Source organism: Penaeus japonicus, unplaced genomic scaffold (assembly GCF_977035675.1).
Source record: "Penaeus japonicus unplaced genomic scaffold, GWHDUDI00000001_assembly GWHDUDI00000042, whole genome shotgun sequence".
Classification (NCBI taxonomy): Eukaryota; Metazoa; Arthropoda; class Malacostraca; order Decapoda; family Penaeidae; genus Penaeus; species Penaeus japonicus.
The window spans coordinates 8372012-8382218 of record NW_028234444.1 but is presented as its reverse complement, the minus strand read 5'-3'; the positions used below and the strand labels follow the sequence as shown (position 1 = coordinate 8382218).

The 10207-nt window shown below is 35.1% G+C and overlaps 1 protein-coding gene across 1 annotated transcript; it reads left to right on the top strand.

Annotated features, from left to right (window-relative positions):
• Nucleotides 1-1040: 1040 nt before the first annotated feature.
• On the top strand, nt 1041-9769 carry LOC122266197 (phosphoserine aminotransferase; the record flags this gene model as incomplete). The annotated part of the gene is given in 8 exon segments (XM_086534758.1): nt 1041-1171; nt 1502-1614; nt 2198-2362; nt 2763-2860; nt 3301-3470; nt 8614-8766; nt 9158-9271; nt 9563-9769. Coding segments are annotated over 8 exon segments (1050 nt in total), but the record flags the coding sequence as incomplete, so codon positions are not given.
• Nucleotides 9770-10207: the final 438 nt, after the last annotated feature.

The window sequence follows — 10207 nt, the reverse complement described above, 5'->3', positions numbered from 1 at the left end:
ACCTCACATTTCATCTCCACTTTATATAACCAATCTTATTATTGGTATTATATTTCAAATAGCGGGGGGATTACCTGAGCTGAACATTGGATACTGATTTTTTTTTTTAAAAATACATTTGACAGTGTATTAGTACTGATATTGGCGGAGGTAATTATACGTGCATAATAGCATCCTAAAGACCTAGCTATAATAACTATATATTCAGAATGTGTCATTAGCAGCTTGATTGCTGTTCCTGATTGCTTTTTATATCGATCAAACGCGGAGGGACATGCAACTAGTACCCATCGCATAATACCCATAATACCCATAGATATGGTATATGATATATTTTTGGAATTTGTGGTGAAAATACAGTATTATGTGTGGCTGGAAGAACATTTTGTTTGTCAAGATAAGATTGTCGCTTCAATTATATCTCTCTTTGAGAAGTTATTCACTCTAATTCATCCCTTTTCAACACGAGTTACTCAACCGTGTAGTTACGAAACATCCGGTCTCTGATCCTAAAGTAGGCTTGACGTGTATATTTTTTAAGCCGAGTTGCCCCTCCGCCAGATTTCCTTGAGGTTTGTAGGCCCTTTTATTGACCATATCTTGTGTCTGTGTTTATGGGAGGTTGTCACAGATGCTATTGCAATTGCAGAATTTTGTTTTCATTACAGTCTGCTAAAGTTGCTTATGAAGTAGTTCCTAAATGTGTCTGCGTTTTCCTCTTACGTTCTTACGAACTGCCAGTCTTAGTCAACCTTCTTTTTTTCATCAGAACTCGCTGTTTCCCCTAAAAGTTACCTAATGCAAGAGCGGCCACTCCCACAGGCAGGTCATGTGCATATTAAGGTTTCATCATGATCGTCACCACCACCATCAGTATCACCATCACCACCGCCCACCATCACCAGCCCCACCCCACCCCACCCGACCCCCACCACCCCCACCATCACCACCCCCACCCCCATCCCCACCCCCACGCCCACAATTCTTAGCATGACAATAACAGTGACACTAAGGATGCTCACCCGCCTTCCCCCCCATAGGTCCTGCTGAAGCTCCAAGATGAACTGGTGCATTACAAGTCGACCCAAGTCAGTGTCATGGAACTGTCACATCGGTCTAAGGACTTCGCTGCCATCATTGAGGGCGCGGAGAGCAATGTGCGAGAGCTCATGTCAGTGCAGTTTGTGCGTCATCGTCATAGTCACCGTCATCATTATCGTCATCGCCAACGTCATCATCATCGTCATCATCATCGTCATCGTCATTATCATTATCATCGTCATCGCCAACATCAACGTCGTTGTCGTCATCATATCATTGTCGGCATCATCATCATCATCATCATCATCATCATCGTCATCGTCATCATCACCACCACCACCACCACGTAGCATCACAGTTACTATAGTATACACACTGTATATCAATGTCACAGTATATAAAGTAGCATAGCCGTAGAATATCCACGCACAGTGTAATTAACAGCACCTCCCCGGCCCAGGAATGTCCCGTCGAACTACAAGGTGCTGTTCCTGCAAGGCGGAGGCACAGGGCAGTTCGCGGCCGTGCCTCTCAACCTGCTGTCCAGGACTGGCAAGGCTGATTATATCGTTAACACGGTATGAGGGCGGAGTGGGGGGAAGTGGGGGTGGGGTTGGGGGTCGTTAGGGGGGATGGGAGGCCGCACATGGAGGGGAGTGGAAAGGACAGAGGGGGTGGTGGAGGTGGAGGTGGAGGTGGTGGAGGGGAAGGTAGGGTTGTGCGTGAGGGTCAAGGGGAATTTTATTAGGGACTCAGGTGTGAATTCTGATAGATTTTGTTCGAGGGCTGGTGTTGTGTGTTTTTTTTAGGATTCGTGTTTCCAGGGGGGGGCAAAGGGACCCCTATAGAAGTGACCGCTCCCTCTCGTCGAAATCCTTTTCCAGCTCCTTCCCCTCTCCCTCCCTCTCCCCTCTTTTTCTCTCTCCCCCATCTCCCCTCCCCTTCCCTCCCTTCCCTCCGTCCCTCAATCCCTCCGAAGTTCCCCTCCCTACCGCCCTCCCTCCCGGTTCCCTCCAGCCCCTTCCCCGGTTCCCTGGTTCCCCGCCCCTCCCTCTCAGAACTCCCCTCCCGCTCCCCGCCCACGCCCGCTACTCCTCTCCTCCCTCCCTCCCTCACCCTCCCCGCACCTTCTTACCCATCGCCACGGCATCCCTTCCAGGGTCGTGGTCCAGTAAAGCGGCCAAAGAAGCCAGCAAGTACGGCAGCGTGAGCCTCGTTCTGCCGAAGCTGGAGAAATACACGTCCATTCCAGAGAAGTCTTGCTGGAAGCTCGACCCCGAGGCTTCGTACGTTTACTACTGTGCCAACGAGACTGTGGAAGGTAATTGGGTTTTTTTTTTTTTTTTTTTTTTTTTTTTTTTTTGGGGGGGGTGAGTGGGTTAGGTAGTGCGTATGGGTGTTTATGTTGTGTGGTGCTGTTGTTTTTTGTGTATTGTTGATCTTGTTTTCATTATCTTTCGTTACTTTACCCTCACTTTATCTTTACTTTATCGTTGCTTCATCTTCATACACTCCCACTCTAATACTCGCATACACACCATTCAGTACTCGCACTAACACACTTCATTCTCACACACAGTATAGTCCCGACTCCCACCGTAACACACTTCACTCCCATACACTCGACCCAATACTTTCGCTACAACACTTCATTCTCACGCGCTCTATACAGTATTCCCATTCCAACGCACTCTATTCCCAAACTCTTTGTTCCTCCGCAGGCGTCGAGTTTCAGTACGTGCCTGAAGTCCCTGAAGGCGTCCCTCTGGTGTGCGACATGTCTTCTAACTTCTTCTCGAGACCTGTTGACGTGTCGAAGGTATTTTGGTTTTCCTTCTTTATTTGGCTGAGTTTGCAGTGTCCCTCTTTTTCCTTATTAAGATGATATTAGAATGATTTATATTTTTATAATACTTAAAAACTCCTTCCAGACCCCATCACCCCCCCCCAAAAAAAAAAAAGATAAATAAAATAAAGATAGACATACAATACAAAATCGATGTAACATACCATCTTAATCAGCGAGTAATTCATGATAATTTACAACACTTGAGACGTGTTGTTTGTCACGCGTCAAGATGTTATTTTACATGCATTGTTACGTATAGATGTATCATTACTTTTGTTTTCTCCAGGGGGTGTTAACACACATTAACCACAAAACCCCACATTAATTTAAAAAAAAAAAAAAAAAAAAAAAAAAAAAAAAAAAAAAAAAAAAAAAAAAAAAAAAAAAAAAAACATTCTCAACATTTCCAGTACGGCGTGATTTACGGCGGCGCCCAGAAGAACATCGGGTGCTCGGGCGTCACTGTGGTCATAGTTCGGGAGGACCTGTTGGGGAACCCCCTTCCCGTGTGTCCGGCTGTTCTCGATTACGCTATTATGGCCAAGAACAAGTCTCTGTATAACACTCCTCCCACGTTTGCGTGAGTTGCTGGCTTTTGTTTCACGTAGATGGATAGATAGGGATAGGGATATAGGTATAGGTATATATAGAGATTTGCAGTTTTATATTCTCTTGTGGTCTCTCTCTCTCTCTCTCTCTCTCTCTCTCTCTCTCTCTCTCTCTCTCTCTCTCTCTCTCTCTCTCTCTCTCTCTCTCTCTCTCACTCTCTCTCTCTCTTACTCTCTTACTCTCTCTCTCTCTCTTACTCTCTCTCTCTCTCTTTCTCTCTCTCTCTCTCTTACTCTCTCTCTCTATCTCTTACTCTCTCTCTCTCTCTTTCTCTCTCTTCTCTCTTCTTTCTTCTCTCTCTCTATCTCTACTCTCTTCTCTCTCTTATCTCTCTCTTCCTCTCGATACTCACTCGCTCTACTTACTCTCTTCTCTCTCTATATATCTCCATCTCTCCCTCTCTCCCTCTCTCTCTCTCCTCCCTCTCTCCCTCTCCTCCCTTCTCCGCTCTCTCTCTCTCTCTCTCTCTCTCTCTCTCTCTCTCTCTCTCTCTCTCTCTCTCTCTCTCTCTCTCTCTCTCTCTTACTCTTTCTTACTTTCTCTCTCTTTATCTTACTCTCTCTCTCTCTCTTACTCTCTCTCTTACTCTCTCTCTTACTCTCTCTCTTACTCTCTCTTACTCTCTCTCTCTTTCTCTCTCTCTTACTCTCTCTCTCTTTCTCTTTCTCTTTCTCTTTCTCTTTCTCTTTCTCTTTCTCTCTCTCCCTACCCCCCCCCCTCTCTTTCTCTCTCTCTATCTCTCTATCTCTCTATCTCTCTATCTCTCTATCTCTCTATCTCTCACTCACTCACTCACTCACTCACTCACTCACTCACTCACTCACTCACTCTCCCTCTCTCTCACTCTCTCACTCTCCCTCTCTCACTCTCTCACTCTCCCTCTCTCACTCTCTCACTCTCCCTCTCTCTCACTCTTTCTCTCTCATTCTCTCTCATTCTCTCTCATTCTCGCTTACCCTATCCCTCTCTTCTTTCCCTCCTTATAGAGTCTTTTTTTATGAACTAACATTTAGTTCCAACGTCATCTATCTATCTATATACCTATCTATCTCTCTCTCTCTCTTTCTCTCTCTCCCTCTCCCTCCCTCTCCCCCCTCCCCCCCCCCTCTCCCCCCCACCCCCCCCCTCTCTCTCTCTCTCTCTCTCTCTCTCTCTCTCTCTCTCTCTCTCTCTCTCTCTCTCTCTCTCTCTCTCTCTCTCTCTCTCACTCTCCCTCTCCCTCTCACTCTCCCTCTCTCTCACTCTCCCTCTCCCTCTCTCTCACTCTCTCTCATTATCTCTCATTCTCCCTTTCCCTCTCCCTCTCTTCTTTCCCTCCTTATAGAGTCTTTTTTATGAACTAACATTTAGTTCCAACGTCACTGACTATCTTTTTAGGAAAGATGTTATATTTACGTCGATTTACGCAGAAGCGGTTTCCGTTCCTGAAATAAAATAAGTTTACATTTTCCGTCACAAGAATCAGGTGGGTGTGTCTGTGTGTGTGTGTGTTTGTGTTTGTTTTTGCCAGAAAAAAAACTATACACAAAATAGATTTATTTGAAACATATATGTACACATTAATATACATATATATATATATATATATACTATATATTATTATACTATATAATATATATATATATTATTATATTAAATATTATATTTATGTATATATATATGTATATATATATGTATATTATATATGTTATATTTTATGGCATTTACTATATGTTATTTATATGTATGTATTATATGTATAATTCTATATGTATATATATATGTTGTATATATATATGTATATCATTATATATGTATATATATATAAATGTATATATTTTGTATATTATATATCTGTAATATATTATATGTATATATATATGTACTATTATATATTATGTATCATATATATATGTATATATATATGTAATATATATGTATATGTATAGGTATATATATCTATATGTAATATTACTATATGTATATATATATGTATATTTATTGTTTATAATATGTATATATATGTACTATATATATGTATATATATATATGTATATATATATATATGTATATATATATATATGTTTATAAAAATGTAATATATATAATATGTATAGATATATATATATTTTCATATATATATGTATATATATCTAAGTATATATTATATATGTGTATAAATAAATGTTTTATATATATATGTATATATTATTGTTTATATATATGTATATTATATGGTTATAGTAATATATGTGTATATATTATCTGTATATATATATGTTCTATATGTATATATATACTATTTGTATATAGATGTTATATATTATATACTATACGCTCGAAGGTATCTATATAATGTATTTATATATATATGTATAGACACTGTATATATAACTATGTAATATTATATTTATAATTTTTAAAAAAAATACTTTATATGATTATTTATATGTATATATTATGTATATATATATATGTATATATATATATTGTATTTATATATATATGTATATATATATGTATTTATATGTTCTTATTGTATACTTATGTATTACTATGTCTATATACTGTATAATATGTATATATATATGTATATTATATGTATATTATGTATGTATATGTAGTATATATATGTATATATTGTATGTATATGTATGTATCTGTATCGTTATATGTTCTGTATATATATGTATATATATGTATATATATATATAAGGTATTACTTAGTATATGTATATATACGTGTATATATGGTTATATATGTATATATATATTTATATATATATGTATATGTTATATATATGTATATATATTATGTATATATATATTATGTATATGGTATATATATATATATGTATATATATATGGTAGTATGATATAATAGTATATATATCTAAGTTGTATATAATATAGTTTATGTATATATATGTATATTATATGTATATGATATGTATATATATATATATGTATATATATGTATATTATGTATATGTATATATATGTGTAATTATATATGTGTATATACTAAGTATGATATATATGTATTAATGATGCTCTATATATGTATATATTTGTATATGTACTTGTATACTGTATATATATATAGCTCTTGATTATTATATATGTATATATATTATATGTATATAACATGTATATATATAATATGTATATATATGTATGTTATTACTTATGTATTTTCTATATATATGAAGATATATGTATTATATATTGTATAATATATGTTATATTCTTAAATATGTATATATTAGCTTTATATGCATATGTGATTTATACGTTATATCATATATATATATATTTTTATATATATATATATCATTCCTAGTAGTGGTAATATATATATATATATATGTGATGTGTGTGTGTGTGTGTGTGTGCGCGTGAGATGTGTGTGTTGTGTGTGTATAAGTTTAAGATGTATGTATTATGAGATATATTATATATGTGTGTCTATATTTATATGAGAGATCGTATCTATATATGTATATTTATATGTATATGGTCTATAGAGTATGATAGATTTAGTTATGATGTGTATGTATATTATGTATATATGATATGGATGTATGTAATATGTATATTTATATGTGTATATGCTATAATGTATATTCGCATATGTGTATGTATTATATATATTTATATGTATATCTCTGTATAATTTATATTGTGTGTATGATATATGTGTATATTATATGAATAGTATATGTGGTAATAGAATTATTATATTTCGCTATATAAGTTTTGATTGTATATATTGTATATATATGTGTGATATATATGTTGTTATATGTATATATATGTATGTTATAAGATATATGTATATATTGATAGTACATTCTATATGTATATCAGTTATGTATATTTATATGTATAATATATGTGTAAGGGTCTAATTATATCTCGCGCCTATATTTATGTATGTAATATTGTATAAGTATATATATATCGCGCTCTATGTATATTTTGAGTATGTATACTATGTATGTATACATGTTTATATGTATACATATGTATGTATAGTTTATATGTATAATATATGTATGATATATTTATATGTTTACATATGTATGTAATACTTTATATGTATACATATCTAGTCCGTATGTATATATTATATAGTATACATATGTACTGAGATATATTTGATTATTCTATTAGTATGTATGTCTATGTATAATCTTGGTTGGCTGATATGTGATATATATGTATGTTGGTGTGAGTCGATTGTATGTATCATTTATAGCGGTACTGGTATATTTACGCATGTATATATGATGTATTGTATATTTATATTTATGTGGATATATGTATGTTATGACTTGTAAATGGTTGTATATAAATATGTGTTAGTTATGTATATTTTATCGTCATTTTTGTTTTTTGGGGGGGGGGTTGTATGTGTTCGTGTGAATGCTATATGTAATGTATGTATATACGTTAATCGTTTGTATATATATGTCTACTTGTGTATATGTGATACTGTTAATCATATACTGTGATGTCATATTTATATGTATATTCTTTATATGTGCTTGATATAATGACTATGTATTATATTTATATGTATGTATATTGATTGTATATATATTCTGTTCTGTTTAATGATATTGAAACTGTGTTATGATATATATGTATGATCATATGCTTATGTATATATATATATATATGTTATAATTATGTGTATACTGTAGTATATATGTATTATTTATGCTAGTTATATTCTGACTATGTATGCATTTATGTGTATATATATGTATGCGCTATATTTTATGTATATATATATATATATATATATAATTATATATATATATTATATTATATATATGTGTTTGTGTATATATATATGTATATATGTATATATATATTAATATATATATTAATATATATGTATGTATATGTATATATATATATATATATATATATATATATATATATATATATATATGTATATATGTATGTATATATTAAAATCACCACCACCACCAAATTCCCCATTTCCCCTAATCTCTCATCCCTCGTTTTCCTTTGACCTCCTGAATCCCACCCGAAAAACTGCCCCTAAAGCAACACCAGCGCCAACTGCCCCTTCTCCCTAAACCCGTTGTGTTTCCTTCCAGAATCCACGTTGTGAGCGAGGTCCTGGCGTGGGTGAAGAAGGAAGGCGGCCTTGAGGAGATGGAGAGGCGCTCGCTGGAGAAGAGCAGGATGCTGTATGCTGTTGTCGATGAGAGCAACGGCTTTTATAGTAATCCTGTGGAAGCGAGCGCGAGGTAATTTTTTTTTCGTGAAGGGAAAGTGTTGTGTGAAAAGGACTTAGTGAGAAAGTTGTTTTTTACAAAAGGGGTCTCGGGTGATAATTATATAATTTTTTAGATATATTACTTCATTATGTTACTACTTTATTATTTTTTGTTAGGGAACGGAGGTTATGGGCTAATATTACACATCTTTAAAAGGGTGTGTTTTATATTCATTTTATGGGCATCCGTTCTGATATCGGTTCTTTATAACTCCAGTTACTCTAAAGTAAATATCAAATACAGTTATAACATAACAGTATTGTAGGTATTAGTAAAAAATCCTTAATTAAATAGGAAAGAAAGAAAAAAACAAGGGACAACGGGCCCACGGAAAAGCCTAACATCCGCACTTCCATTGCAGGTCCCGGATGAACGTCGTCTTCCGAGTAGGAGGTGATGGCGGGAAGGACGATCTCGAGGCGACCTTCGTTTCTCAAGCCGCTGCCCAGGGACTTCTTTCCCTCAAGGGACACAGGTATTTAAAACTCGAACGGAATTTATTAACGTTGATTGCTGCGTATAAAATAGTTATAGGAGAGAGTGTGGCACGGGGTATTGAGTAATGGGGTTTATAGATACTTTCCTTTATCCCTCAGGGAGTGGACGTATCCCAGTACTCATACGTCGACTCATACGTTATAAATAGACGGACGCTAAGTCCTGGTTACAATGCATTTTTATTCCTCATGTGTATAGGCTTCTTTCATAAATGATTCATATGATTGGACCGGATTCGAAAATGAACTCGATTCGTCTCTGTTTGCAGGTCGGTTGGCGGCATCCGCGCTTCTGTTTACAATGCCATCACCGTCAGTGACGTCACACGCCTAGCCGAATTCATGAAGACGTTTCTCAAAGAAAACAAAGTATGAAACGCAAGACGAGCCAAGATGAAGCACGATCTGTCCAGATTTTAAGATTCAGTTACTGATTGATTATATATTCGGTGTGAGATGGAAAAAAACGACAAAAATAACATAAAAAACGTATGTACATACGTATGTACATACGTATGTACATACGTATGTACATACGTATGTACATACGTATGTACATACGTATGTACATATGTATGTACATATCCATGTACATACGTACGTACATATGCATGTACATACGTACGTACATACGTATGTACATACGTATGTACATACGTATGTACATACGTATGTACATACGTATGTATATACGTATGTACATACGTATGTACATACGTATGTACATACGTATGTACATACGTATGTACATACGTATGTACATACGTATGTACATACGTATGTACATACGTATGTACATATGTATGTACATACGTATGTACATACGTATGTACATACGTATGTACATACGTATGTACATATGTATGTACATACGTATGTACATACGTACATGTATGCAATATGTACATACGTAT